Source organism: Terrapene carolina, unplaced genomic scaffold, assembly GCF_002925995.2.
Source record: "Terrapene carolina triunguis isolate 2854851 unplaced genomic scaffold, T_m_triunguis-2.0 Scaffold68, whole genome shotgun sequence".
Lineage (NCBI taxonomy): Eukaryota > Metazoa > Chordata > Testudines > Emydidae > Terrapene > Terrapene triunguis.
In genome coordinates, this window is record NW_020664419.1 from 326060 (window position 1) to 341029 (window position 14970).

A 14970-nucleotide genomic window follows, 5' to 3' on the forward strand; every position below is an offset into this window, starting at 1 on the left:
GATGGTGAATGCACTTCCTCCGGACATAGAAGGGTGGTTTATATGTTTTTTTGTAGTGTTGTATTTGTATATGTGGGAGGAATGTCTTTTATGCCAATCTGATTGATCTGAGTTCCGGTATATATATGTGCAGTCTGCTTTCTTGTTTTGCTGATAACTGATTATCAGTTATCTGGGAGTTGGAGGCTTGAAAGAGCCCTTGAACGTAGAGGGTTTATTTTCCTCAAGTCCACATTCTTTAGGTTTTTAGAGGTCTCATTCTTAATCTGTCAAAGGAAATAATCAGAATACATGATGCCATCAATCCTAGCAATTGTATGATTGTTCTGACTTGATGCTGCGGTGGAGAGTGTAACCGTTGTCTAGTCCTGAGTATCTTCTGAAGCCTTGTGGTGGCAGGTAAATCCTTGTAGTTGTGGAGTGTGTGTCTGCTTCAGTGAATGTGATCCTGTAGATGGGAATAAAATGACTTTTCCTGATTTGTCCTGAGGCCCAGGGACTGAATCGAGAGTACGTTTTTTGAAAGGGGTCTTGAACTTCTTGTAGTGACTATGCCTTTATCGGCTGTCTAGGTATAGAAATACACTGTCACATTGACGTCTTAGCTGTGCTGCTGTACAGCCTGCTGCAAGGCAGTTGGTAGATACCAGCTGAGCAGTACGTAGAACTCCACATGGATAGCAAACCGTATTGATGCAGAAACAGTAATACTTCCTGTGTGCCAGTCGGATGGATCTATAGAAATAAGTGTCTTTGAAGCTGAGAGCTACAAACCAATCTTGTAGATTTAAAGAGGAAGTAATGGAGACTACGATCATAGTCCAAAACTTAAAGTATTGAGTGAATGCCCTAAAATCCAGAATAGAAAGGAGCCCTCCAGGTCTAGTTGGAATAAGAAAAGAACAGGAATAACCACTTTCCACCAGTATTGATTGGAAAGTCTGTCGGTTCCACTAATCTGCAACAGAGCAGAATTTTCGTTTCTGATCCTTTTTTTTGCGAGAACAATCCCTGAAGAGGGATGGAAAAAGTGAATTATTTGGAACTATGGAGTGTGATTGTATGGCGTTGCCACTTCAAGAGTTTTCCAACACCCACTTGTCTGTGATAATTTTATTCCATGTTTTCAAAATCAGGGAACAGGTGGCCTCTGAAGCGAGGGGGAGACAGGGTTGATGTCCATTACATCCAGGTTGACTGGTCTGAGGCTCTCAAGTATACTTCCAAAACTTTTACTTGGTGTTTGAAGGAGGGCCTGAAACACAGCATGAAGACATATGCGTCTGACAACAAGACTGAGATCTGTGTTTGCCAGAAGAGAGGAAGACCTTTGGTGTGGTTTCCTCTTGACAGTCCGGAGAAGTCAACAGATCTTGTTTGTGGTATCTAAAGGGAGTCTTCCTTCTGAAGGAGGGTTTTTATATTCCTAGAGTCTTCAAAGTGAATCTTGAATCTTTCACTTTCTCTAAGGTCTCATTCTTGCAGGTACTAAAAAAGCTCCCAACATTCAAAGGGAAGGTCTTCCCTTCTGGGTTATTTGTGTGAAGGGACTAGAGCACTTTAGCCATGTTGCCCTTCTGCTGGTTATGGCAGTGGCAATAGAACAATTAGACACATCGTGTGCAGTCTTGAAACAGTGCTTAGCCACTGTTTGGCCCTTTGGTTAAATGTCCCCAGCTGCTTCTCACTGCTTTTCTGGAAGGAGACACAACGGGGGACCCAGTCTGTCCCACATATAAAAATCATCTTTCTAGTAATGTCTGATAAGTTGTGATGCTCGTTTGTAAAGTGGCCTGGCATCCGAGTAGTTCTGTCTGGCTGGCACCGTTGTCATTTGGGTTGACTTGTACACTCTCCTTAAATCTGTTTTCTCATTAGTGCCAGACAACTAGAGAAGATGATTTTGGATGCCAGAAGAAGCATTCCACCCATGTGAGGACACTTGATGGAATTTGTACATCTTATAAGAAGTTGGAATGATTGAAACTGAAATCATCTATAGATCCTTGGCCAGCCCAATAGATAATCTTTAATAGGCAGTGCAAGTTACTTTGGTTCCAAGTTACCAAATAATTTTTGCATTTTTTTTCTTGGACTGGACAGTTCTAAGTCCAGTGTGCCTGCAATTCTCGTCAAAAGATCTTAAAAGGATTTAAAGTTCTCTGGAGGGAAACTGTAGAGAATTCCATCAGGGGAGGAGCACAAACAGTGTGGATCAGGTTCTTGAGAAGTCCATATCAGGTATGTCTACATCGCAATAAAAAATCCGTGACACTGAGTCTCAGAGCCCGGGTCAATTGACTCAGGCTCACTGGGCTAAAAATTGCAGTATAGACATTTGGGCTTGGGCTGAAGCCCAGGCTCTGAGATCCACCCCATTCACGGGGTCTCAGAGCCCGGGCTCCAGTCCAAGCCTGAGCATTTACCCTACAATTTTTAGCCCCGAGCCCCATGAGTCCAGGCCAACCATAGCCTTTCTGCAGGTCTTTTATTGCAGTGTAGACATACCCTCCGAGACGTTCTCACCAGCAGAGAGCTCTGTATTAGCTATGAATAGAGCAGATGATGCGGGGAGGTTCCATCATTCTAGGTTCCAGCTGCTTTGTCTTTGGAATGGAATGTGTTGGTGATGGCTTCCATTTGGTTTCCGGTCCCTGAATGTTGATTTGTCTGTTGATCCTAAGGTTGAGGGGCTCAAAGAGCCTGACATCCCGAAAGGGAACTCGTTCCATAAAGATAAAATGATATCAAGGGTCCCCTCAGATTATGATGATGAACCGGGCCTGCTACTTAGGCAATCATCATCGAGGTTGCGACCAAGAAGAATTTGGGGTAAGGCTTGGGAAACAGAGAGCTCTTGGCACAGGTTTCGAACTTCACCTCATATGACAGCAAGGTCAGCTCTGAGGGATCGGAGATCTTAGTCTTCGACACTAGTGCAACCCCATGTTTTGCCTTAGTAATTGGGATGAAGGGGAGGGGGAACTCCTACTGAGAACATAAGATCGGCCGTACTGGGTCAGACCAAAGGTCCATCTAGCCCAGTATCCTGTCTACCGACAGTGGCCAATGCCAGGTGCCCCAGAGGGAGTGAACCTAACAGGTAATGATCAAGTGATCTCTCTCCTGCCATCCATCTCCACCCTCTGACAGACAGAGGCTAGGGACACCATTCCTTACCCATCCTGGCTAATAGTCATTAATGGACTTAACCTCCATGAATTTATCCAGTTCTCTTTTAAACGCTGTTATAGTCCTAGCCTTCACAACCTCCTCAGGCAAGGAGTTCCACAAGTTGACTGTGCGCTCTGTGAAGAACTTCCTTTTATTTGTTTTAAACCTGCTACCCATTAATTTCATTTGGTGACCCCTAGTTCTTGTATTATGGGAATAAGTAAATAACTTTTCCTTATCTACTTTCTCCACATCACTCATGATTTTATATGCCTCTATCATATCCCCCCTTAGTCTCCTCTTTTCCAAGCTGAAAAGTCCTAGCCTCTTTAATCTCTCCTCATATGGGACCCGTTCCAAACCCCTAATCATTTTAGTTGCCCTTCTCTGAACCTTTTCTAGTACCAGTATATCTTTTTTGAGATGAGGAGACCACATCTGTACGCAGTATTCAAGATGTGGGTGTACCATCAATTTATATAAGGGCAATAATTTCTTCTTATTATTATTCTCTATCCCCTTTTTAATGATTCCTAACATCCTGTTTGCTTTTTTGACCGCCTCTTCACACTGCATGGCCATCTTCAGAGAACTATCCACGATGACTCCAAGATCTTTTTCCTGATTCGTTGTAGCTAAATTAGCCCCCATCATATTGTATGTATAGTTGGGGTTATTTTTTCCAATGTGCATTACTTTACATTTATCCACATTAAATTTCATTTGTCATTTTGTTGCCCAATCACTTAGTTTTGAGATCTTTTTGAAGTTCTTCACAGTCTGCTTTGGTCTTAACTATCTTGAGCAGATTAGTGTCATCTGCAAACTTTGCCACCTCACTTTTTACCCCTTTCTCCAGATCATTTATGAATAAGTTGAATAGGATTGGTCCTAGGACTGACCCTTGGAGTTATCCCTCTCCATTCTGAGAATTTACCATTAATTCCTACCCTTTGTTCCCTGTCTTTTAACCAGTTCTCAATCCATGAAAGGACCTTCCCTCTTATACCATGACATTTACGTAAGAGCCTTTGGAGAGGAACCTTGTCAAAGGCTTTCTGGAAATCTAAGTACACTATGTCCACCGGATCCCCCTTGTCCACATGTTTGTTGGCCCCTTCAAAGAACTCTAATAGATTAGTAAGACACGATTTCCCTTTACAGAAACCATGTTGACTTTTGCCCAACAATTTATGTTCTTCTAGGTGTCTGACAATTTTATTCTTTACTATTGTTTCTACTAATTTGCCCGGTACCGACGTTAGACTTACCGGTCTGTAATTGCCGGGATCACCTCTAGAGCCCTTTTAAAATATTGGCGTTACGCTAGCTATCTTCCAGTCGTTGGGTACAGAGGCCGATTTAAAGGACAGGTTACAAACCCTAGTTAATAGTTCCGCAACTTCACATTTGAGTTCTTTCAGAACTCTTGGGTGAATGCCATCCGGTCCCGGTGACTTGTTAATGTTAAGTTTATCAATTAATTCCAAAACCTCCTCTCGTGACACTTCAATCTGTGACAGTTCCTCAGATTTGTCACCTACAAAAGCCAGCTCAGGTTTGGGAATCTCCCTAACATCCTCAGCCGTGAAGACTGAAGCAAAGAATCCATTTAGTTTCTCCGCAATGACTTTATCGTCTTTAAGCGCTCCTTTCATAGCTCGATCATCGAGGGGCCCCACTGGTTGTTTAGCAGGCTTCCTGCTTCTGATGTACTTAAAAAACATTTTGTTGTTACCTTTTGAGTTTTTGGCTAGCCGTTCTTCAAACTCCTCTTTGGCTTTTCTTATTACATTTTTACACTTAATTTGGCAGTGTTTATGCTCCTTTCTATTTACCTCACTAGGATTTGACTTCCACTTTTTAAAGGAAGTCTTTTTATCTCTCACTGCTTCTTTTACATGGTTATTAAGCCACGGTGGCTCTTTTTTAGTTCTTTTACTGTGTTTCTTAATTTGGGGTATACATTTAAGTTGGGTCTCTATTATGGTGTCTTTAAAAAGCGCCCATATAGCTTGCAGGGATTTCACTTTAGTCAATGTACCTTTTAATTTCTGTTTAACTAACCCCCTCATTTTTGCATAGTTCCCCCTTTTCAAATTAAATGCCACAGTGTTGGGCTGTTGAGATGTTCTTCCCACCACAGGGATGTTAAATGTTGTTATATTATGGTCACTATTTCCAAGCGGTCCTGTTACAGTTACCTCTTGGACCAGCTCCTGCGCTCCACTCACGACTAAATCTAGAGTTGCCTCTCCCCTTGTGGGTTCCCATACCAGCTGCTCCAAGAAGCAGTCATTTAAAGTATCGAGAAATTTTGTCTCTGCATTTCATCCTGAGGTGACATGTTCCCAGTCAATATGGAGATAATTGAAATCCCCCACTATTATTGAGTTCTTAATTTTGATAGCCTCTCTAATTTCCCTTAGCATTTCATCATCACTATCACTGTCCTGGTCAGCTGGTTGATAATAGATCCCTAATGTTATATTCTTATTAGAACATGAAATCGAACTCGGAACTTCGATCCCCAGCCGCCGAACTAGCGCGGCAGTGTAGACCAGCCCTTAGATGCCAAACAAGGAACTGGGCTCAGAATATTAGCTACCCGCCCGAAGGTTTGTGTGTCATTGGCACCAGCCATAACGATTTCCACACTGTCTTGAATTCTGTGACTGGGGACAAAGATTTGTTCCTCGGCACTGGGGAACTTAATCTCTTAGGCACCAGATGTTTCTGAGCTCCAGCATCTCTCGCACCAGAGATTGTATGTCTTCTATCCACATTAGACTCATAGACTCATAGACTCATAGACTTTAAGGTCAGAAGGGACCAATATGGTCATCTAGTCTGACCCCCCGCATGATGCAGGCCACAAAAGCTGACCCCCCCCACTTTCCCTTAGCTCTGCTGTTGAAGTCTCCAGATCGTGATCTAAAGACTTCAAGTCGCAGAGAATCTTCCAGCTTGCGACCCCTGCCCTATGCTGCGGAGGAAGGCGAAAAACCTCCAGGGCCACTGCCAATCTACCCTGGAGGAAAATTCCTTCCCGACCCCAAATATGGCGATCAGCAGAACCCCGAGCATACAGGCAAGAATCTCTAGCCAGACCCTCATTTTACCAGCGATGGCCGTTATTGCCTAATTGATTAGAATCACGTAATCCCATCAAACCATTCCCTCCATAAACTTATCTAGCCTAATCTTGAAGCCAGAGAGGTCTTTCGCCCCCACCGTTTCCCTCGGTAGGCTGTTCCAGAATTTCACCCCTCTGACGGTTAGAAACCTTCGTCTAATTTCAAGCCTAAATTTCCCCACGGCCAGTTTATATCCATTCGTTCTCGTGTCCACATTAGCACTGAGCTGAAATAATTCCTCCCCCTCCCTGGTATTTATCCCTTTGATATATTTGAAGAGAGCAATCATATCCCCCCTCAGCCTTCTTTTGGTTAGGCTAAACAAACCAAGCTCCTCGAGTCTCCTTTCATAGGAAAGGTTTTCCATTCCTCGGATCATCCTAGTTGCCCTTCTCTGTACCCGTTCCAGTTTCAGTTCATCCCTTTTAAACATAGGAGACCAGAACTGCACACAGTACTCCAAGTGAGGTCTCACCAGCGCCTTGTATAACGGAAGCAGCATCTCCCTGTCCCTACTAGAAATACCTCGCCTTATGCATCCCAAGATCGCATTAGCTTTTTTCGCAGCCACGTCGCATTGCCGACTCATAGTCATCCTGCGATCAACCAGGACTCCGAGGTCCTTCTCCTCCTCAGTCACTTCTAACCTATGCGTCCCTAGCTTATAACTGAAATTCTTATTAGTCATCCCTAAATGCATCACCTTACACTTCTCACTATTAAATCTCATCCTATTACTAATACTCCAATTTACAAGGTCATCCAAGTCTCCCTGCAGAATATCCCGATCCTTCTCCGAGTTGGCAATGCCTCCCAACTTTGTGTCATCCGCAAACTTTATCAGCCCACTCCTACATTTGGTTCCGAGGTCAGTAACGAATAGATTAAATAAAATCGGACCCAGAACTGAACCTTGAGGAACCCCACTGGTGACCTCCCTCCAATCTGACAGTTCGCCTTTCAGTACTACCCGCTGCAGTCTCCCCTTTAACCAGTTCCTTATCCACCTTTGGATTTTCCTATCGATCCCCATCTTATCCAATTTAACCAATAATTCCTCATGCGGAACCGTATCAAATGCTTTACTAAAATCCAGGTATATTAGATCCACCGCATTTCCTTTATCTAGAAGGTCTGTTACTTTCTCAAAGAAGGAGATCAGGTTGGTTTGGCATGACCTGCCTTTCGTAAACCCATGTTGTAATTTGTCCCAATTGCCATTCACCTCAAGGCCCTTAACTACTTTCTCCTTCAAAATTTTTTCCAAGACCTTACATACTACAGAAGTTAAACTAACAGGCCTGTAGTTACCCGGGTCACTTTTTTTCCCCTTCTTGAAAATAGGAACCACATTAGCTATTCTCCAGTCCAACGGTACCACCCCCGAGTTTACAGATTCATTAAAAATTGTTGCCAAGGGGCTCGCAATTTCTCGCGCCAGTTCCTTCAGTATTCTAGGATGAAGATCATCCGGTCCGCCCGATTTAGTCCCGTTTAGCTGGTCAAGTTTGGCTTCCACCTCTGATACTGTAATGTCTATCCCCCCTCCTCTATTCCCCTCTGTCCTACTCCCTCTATTCCTAAACCCTTCATTAGCCTTATTAAAGACCGAAGCAAAATATTCATTTAGATATTGTGCCATGCCTAGATTATTCTTAATTTCCACTCCATCCACATTCTTCAGCGGTCCCACTTCCTCTTTCTTTGTTTTCTTCCTATTTATATGGCTATAAAACCTCTTACTATTGGATTTAATTCCCCTCGCAAGGTCCAACTCTACACGGCTTTTGGCCTTTCTCACCGCATCCCTACATGCTCTAAACTCACTAAGGTAGGTTTCCTTGCTGATCCCTCCCTTCTTCCATTCTCTGTACGCTTTCTGTTTTTTCTTAATCGCCCCTTTGAGACGCCCGCTCATCCAGCTAGGTCTAAATCTCCTGCCCACTAATTGTTTTCCCTTTCTCGGGATACATGCCTCAGACATCTCATGCAACTTCTGCTTGAAATAATCCCAGGCGTCATCTGCCTTTAGATCCCTAAGTATGTTAGCCCAATCCACTTCCCTAAGTAGATGCCTTAATTTATTAAAGTTGGCCTTTTTGAAATTGTAAACCTTAGTTACAGTATCATTTCTGTTAATCCTTCCATTAAGTTTAAACCGAATTAGCTCATGGTCACTTGAGCCAAGGTTGTCCCCTACAACCATTTCTTCAACGAGGTCCTCACTACTCACCAGCACTAAATCTAAATCTCACGCTAGACCTCTGAGCGTGAGAATCAGGGGAAAGATGGGTGTCATCTTTCTTCTTCTGTCTCTTGGCCCCAAGAAACCGTGGCTCAAAACTGAACCTGGGGTACCATTCAGCCCACCTGAGTGTCCAGACCTTGACTGCCCTGAGCATTTCTTGGCACTGGATTTTTGCCTTCTCCTGCATTCAGGAATGACCAGATACCAAATCTGACTCCATATCCATCCTTGGAGCCCTCAGTGCTTTATCCATCAGGATTAACCTGAGGCACGACTCATGGTCTCTTCATGCCTGAGACATAAACCCCATATAGACTGAACAACACTCCAGTCTGTGATCCTTGCCTCGTGCATCATAAAGAGTGGCTCTGAGTGCCAGAAACACAAGAGGGCCATTCTGTATAATAACACTTATTTCTTTATTCATTGAGCTATGGAAAGAGGAGAGGGAGTTCCAACACGCTGCTTCAATAGCTGGAAGGAGCTGAGTGCACTTTAAGGGGCCGTGCCCCATTATCTAGCCTCTCATGAAGTATTCAGAGCTCCAGGCAGTCAGGGCATCTGACTCCACAAGGCTGAGTTTTCCTTAGGGTTCTGAGCTTCTATGAAGAATACAGGTGCATCTCTAGAGGGGGGAGGGGTCTGCACTGATCGTACTTGAAGGCGAACCAGCAACTTAGGAGGAAAAGTGTTTGGATGCAAATAAATAAATAGAACTGGGGTGAGTGAGAGAAAATGAAAAACAAGTAAAGAAAATGTATAAACAATGCAAAGAAGAAACACGTGACGCTTTTGTCACCAGGTGTTTGTGTATTTATAATTTAAATAGAAAGGTGAAATACTTCTCACTGACTCTTATCTAGGGTTACCATACATCCGGATTTTCCCGGACTTGTCCGGCTTTTTGGGCCTCAAATCCCTGTCCGGGAGGAAATCCCAAAAAGCCAGACATGTCCGGGAAAATAGGGAGGGAGGGGTCGTGGTGCTCGGCCGGGGGCCGGCGGTGCTCGGCCGGGGGCCGGAGCCGCTGGGGCCGGCGGTGCTCGGCCGGGGGCCGGAGCCACTCGGCCGGAACCAGGGCTGGCACCCCAGGAGCCAAGCCGGGTGGGAGACGCCGGGGCCAGAGCCTCTTGGCCTGGGCCGGCCGGCTGCCGGAGGGAGCCGCTCGGCCGGGGGGGCCGGCCCAGCCCCAGCTTACCTGTTTCAGGCTTCCCGCGAACATTTGATTCGCGGGAAGCAGGGGAGGGGGAGGAGCAGGGGGGCGGAGCGTTCAGGGGAGGGGGCAGAGTTGGGGCAGGGACTTTGGGGAAGGGGCGGAGTTGGGGTGGAGTTGGGGCGGGGCTGGGGGCGGGGAAGGGGCGGAGTTGGGGCGGGGAAGGGGCCCCATGGAGTGTCCTCTTTTTTTTAAATTAAAATATGGTAACCTATTTTACCAGTCCTTGGAGATTTGGCTAATGGGATTGTGGGATCCGGTACTGATGCAGTGGTTCTCCTTCAGTAACACCAGATCATGTGTTCTTGCTGTAAGACAAAACGTGTTTTTAATAACTGTCAGCATCACAGATTCCCCTGGCATCTGAAAATCTAGCTGGGGCTTTCTGCCTCTTACCACGCTTAGACAACGATACCATGCTTAGACAAAGGCCCACCAATGGGCAGACAGTTCTGTTGATGCGGGAGGCAAAACAGATCAGGCGTCCTCTCCAATAGCTGTAAGGGCTGTGCAGAGCTAAAGGAAGCAAACACTTGTTCATGTCCGTAAAGTGAGCAGCTGAGACTGGGAGTGGAGTGGAGTGGAGATGCTGAGTGAGAGTGTGCCATTTTTAAATGCCTGTTCTTTTGACCATAATTGCATTTTTTGGTCCCTATTCCATGGGTATGAGTATAGGGCAGGGGAACGGAGTATTGGCACTATTTTCCACAAGCAGTGGTGATTTTAGCTGATATCTCACTCTCGAGAGTAACAAAGGCACAGAAAGCTCACCTTTTACTGGCATCCTGAAACCCCCTTCCTCCTCCCCCCCCCCGCCTATATGCCACTAGCTTGTTGACTGCAGTGGTGCCAGCCAAACTCATTGTGGAGTGGCATGGGAAGTGTCCTACCACAGAGGAAGAAATAAGGCAGCCCTCCCAAGAAACCTTTGGGAAAGGATTGCAGAGTACCTCCATGAACGTTTACACCAAGATCTCTCCGGATACGAGGGACATTCCTGTGTACATAAACAAAGCACTCCACATGGCCCTCCTCCCTCTCCCCATGCCTAACCCTTCAGAGGAATGAACAGCAGATACCAACTCTGCCTCCGTTGGTTGGTCTGCTACCTCTTCTGGTGTGAGTAAAACAATGACAAGTTGGTATCGTTGTCATGTTAACTGGGTGATGGACCAGGTGCTATCTTTAAATTTAAGCATTGTAAGGGAAAATGCATGCACACAGAGGTCCCTTCCCCTTCATTGGGTTTGTCCAGGCTCGGCAGGCTGGACTGGCTAGACTGTAGGGAATTCTCGAATGGGTTCTGGCTCATGCCATGGCTGGAACCTGCCTTCCCCCCCCCGCATCTCTCCCCTCTTCCTCCTCCTCACTGTTCACAGCAGAAGTCTTTGACTTGGGCTCTTCCAAGGTATCCGCAATGCTTTGTGGGGTGCTGATGGGGTCTTCACCAAATATGGCATGCAGCTTGTTGTAAAAGTGGCAGGTCTGCGGCTCAACACCAGAATGATTGTTGGCCTCCCTGGCCTTGTGGTATGTTGGCACAGTTCCTTTGCTTTCACGTGTCATTGCTGCTGATCCCTGTTGTACCCTTTGCCTGCATCCCCAGTGCAATCTTTTTGTAGATATCTATGTTTCTGTGGCTAGTCTGTATCTGTGCTTGCACAGCCTCTTGTCCCCACAGGCCCAGGAGATCCAGTACTTCCTGTCTATCCAGGCAGGAGTGCATCTAATGTGTGGAGCCGTCATGGTCAGTTGGGCCGTTGCACACAACGAGAGAGCTGCTGGGTGTGCTTGTCACGGTGGGGAATCAAAAATATGCAGGCTGTTTTTTGGGGGACGGGGGTTTGCTTCTGGTCTGCATGACCCTGGGCAATGCAGTTCACAATCGAGACCAGAACAATCACTGTTGCAGGGAGAACTGTTAGGGTTCATACAGGTCACACCATGTTGGCACTCTCACTCTGTCAACCTCAATAGGTTGACTATTGCTCAATGGCATTTGGGGAGGTGGTTTTACTGTGTCACCGTAATAGGGCGCTTATGTTGGAGGGAGATGAATTTGAGTGTAGACACAGGCATAAATAGATCAACACAAGGAAACATATATCGACCTAACTTCATAGTGTAGACCAGGCCTTAGAAACTAAGTGAGTCCAGGGACTGTCCGTAAGCCCCTTAAATGAGTCATGACTAGGCACTTTTACTATCAAACTACTATTTGGTGACTAACGTGAAATAAGACCGGGTCTCTGTCCGGTTCCTAGTGTACAACTCTCGACATAATAGGCAGGCTTGTAGGCAGTCTGAGGGGCCAGTGACTAAGTGGGTGGAGAATGTAGAGAGAGGACTTGGAGAGGCCACAGACATAAGAGTTGCAGTAGACAAGCTGAGCGGAGATGAAGGCATGAATGGAGCCTGGCACAGTCAAGGAAAAGATGTTGCTGAAGTAGTGATAGGAAATGTGGAGGGGGGAAGTTCAGGGTGAAGATTGATCCTGAGGTTGTGAACAGTAGAAGCAAAAGGTCTCAGTTGAAGAAAGATATGGAGTGGCACCTGAACATGCTCTTGTTGCCCAGAAGAAACGCATCGGAGCTGTTGAGCTGATCATCTCAAAACTGGAAAGAACACAAATTCTAGGGCATGTCTGTGAGTGATGCATAATTGTGAAGTATTTTTACCCTCAAGTGACCAGGTATTTGGACATTTGCTGTAACTCGAACCTGTGTCCCCCTTTCAATTGCAGATTGTCTAACTTCTTCCACACCACAAATTCCCTTCTTTTGCTTCTTGGTGGGGTCGGGGATATTTTATTCTGCCTGATGTGTCCCCATTCTCTCATTCTCCAGCTGCCTCATACACCGACAGCTCTGATGATGAGACCTCCCCCCGGGACAAGCAACAGAAGAACTCCAAAGGCAGCAGCGATTTCTGTGTGAAAAACATAAAGCAGGCAGAGTTTGGGCGCCGAGAGATTGAAATTGCTGAACAAGGTAAAAAAGGAGGCAAGCTCCTCAAGTTTTATGCTGTTGTGATCTGGACTTCTCACTTGAACAACTTTAAATCCTCAGTACCTCAGACCTTCCCATCCTGCAGAGCTTATAACAAGGGCTTGTTAAAAATGTTTTTCAGCAGCAAATTGGGTTTTTGACTAAAGGAACCTTTCCCAGAGAAGTGCCTGTTTTCTGCAAAACATTTGGATCTTTTGTCAAAAAAAAAAAAAAAGCTTTAAACCCAAAATATTTCAGCCATACCCAGAAATATTTCAGTTTGGATATTCCATCTTGGTGCCTCATGGAAGTTGTAGTTGTGTTTCCTCATGTCTTTATCCTCCACTATGGGCCAGCTTTCCCAGCCAGACTATACCTACCTCCCACAATACACCCTTGATGCAACTGCCTCTCCTCACCATAAAGGGAGACCATGGTGCATGATGGGGAAATGGAGTCTGACCAGGAACCCCAGAGAATAAGAGCATGTGACACAACAGAAGTGTTTCTGAATTAAAATATTTCAGTTTTTGGACAAAATATTTTCCCCCCGAAAAGTCTAATTTTTCCGTGGGAAAACTTTGACAAACTATTTTTTCATATTTGTTGTAATTTTCCATGGAGCGGGGAATAAGTCCGGTTTTTGACCAGCTCTACTCATAACCTTTTATACTTAAGGGTTCAAGTAGATGACCTGAAGCTTCTCTTTGCCCTGTTACAACAGAGCTACGTGGTACACCTCCAACCAGGTGTAAAAGGCAAGAGGCTCCAGTGGCTAACCCAAAATAGGGAAATATTTGTGTCCTAAAATTTCTTAGGCTACCTTAGCTCCTCTCTGTGCATCTCCTTAAAGTGCTCCCCATCCTTTTCTTGGGAGGTTCACTGTCCCACTGATTTCTTCTGGCACTGTTCCTGCCAATAAAAGTTAGGTTAGCCTATCGGAGAACAGAAAAAACATATCATGTGATCTAAGTGACCCACAATAGAGAAAATATTGAATATTCAAAGACCCGTTATTACAAACAGAAGAAGATGGTTATCAAACAATTCACAAATAATAGGCAAAGTTGTAAAAATCCTAATTCATTCAGACAACTTGTGAAAGGGGACCGAATCCAATTACTAGATTGTTTGCAAGGATGAGAGTAGTCACAAACAGAGTGGGCTTATCCAAGTCCCAGCTCTCTAGACGGGTGCTGAAGGTGTAAGAACAACCCTGACATTCGTACACAGCCATAACAGTAGTGCCAACTATTGGATTTTAGCATGAGTCTTGTGATATTTGATTTTCTTAAAGCCCCAACTCATTTAGACAAGTGATTATGTGAACATTTCAGCTTCCCCTGGGGAGGGTGCAGTAAGTTTCTAGCTGTTCTGGTTGCAGAGAAAAGCTTGAAAACATAATTAGGCTGCACCCCAAAGACTTAAACACCAGAAGGCAAGTAAAAGGAATCTAAAACGTATTAATTTTTTAAAATCTTAATATTTTTAAGCCAATGTCATGATTTGGGGGGCCTGACTCCTGGCTTTTGAGGGTTTGGGGCTGGCAGTACTGCACAGATTTATTACAGTAGATCTTAAATGCTAAGGCAAAGTAGGGCAGCGGTGCTGGATGGCTGCTTCCTTGTGCTGACTCTTCTTTGCTTTTTAATGATTGATTTTTCTTTCCTTCCAGAGATGCCTGCACTTATGGCTTTAAGGAAGCGAGCTCAGGGAGAGAAGCCATTGGCTGGGGCCAAGATTGTGGGCTGCACGCACATAACTGCACAGACTGCCGTAAGGCCCTGTTTTATTTATTCAGTTCTTTTCCCTTTGCAGTGGGCATTTCAGCATGAAGCCTCTTTAAATTCCACTCTAGGGTGACTCCATTGGTATACAAAGGACATACTCCTAGGAAATAGTCTCCCTGAAATAGTTATCATTACATAATGCCATGCTTGGAGAAAAATAGATTTCCCAGAGATTGGATGACTTGGAGGATAACTGAGGGGATTTGCTGCCAGTGACTGATAGGTCCCCTGTCTGAGTCTGGCCCAGCATGGTAGTGACTGTAATGCTACCTACTGTTGGCTGTTCAGTGACCGGTGTGAGACGGGTTAGTGGGTCTCAGTCCAGTTCCCAGACAATGGCAGTCCACAGCCCAAAAAACACCAACACAATTGGCACTAATTCATACCGTTGTTGGCAGTCTCAGCAGGGAGGCCAAAGAAT

The 14970-nt window shown here is 45.2% G+C and overlaps 1 protein-coding gene across 1 annotated transcript in view; it reads left to right on the plus strand.

Annotated features, from left to right (window-relative positions):
• Positions 1 to 14970, plus strand: part of AHCYL2 (adenosylhomocysteinase like 2) — a 79622-nt gene that overhangs the window by 27151 nt on the left and 37501 nt on the right. Inside the window, exons 3-4 of the mRNA XM_024193102.2 lie at positions 12619 to 12762; positions 14435 to 14535. Coding sequence (XP_024048870.1) covers positions 12619 to 12762; positions 14435 to 14535 — 245 coding nt within the window. The remainder of the gene's footprint in view (positions 1 to 12618; positions 12763 to 14434; positions 14536 to 14970) is intronic.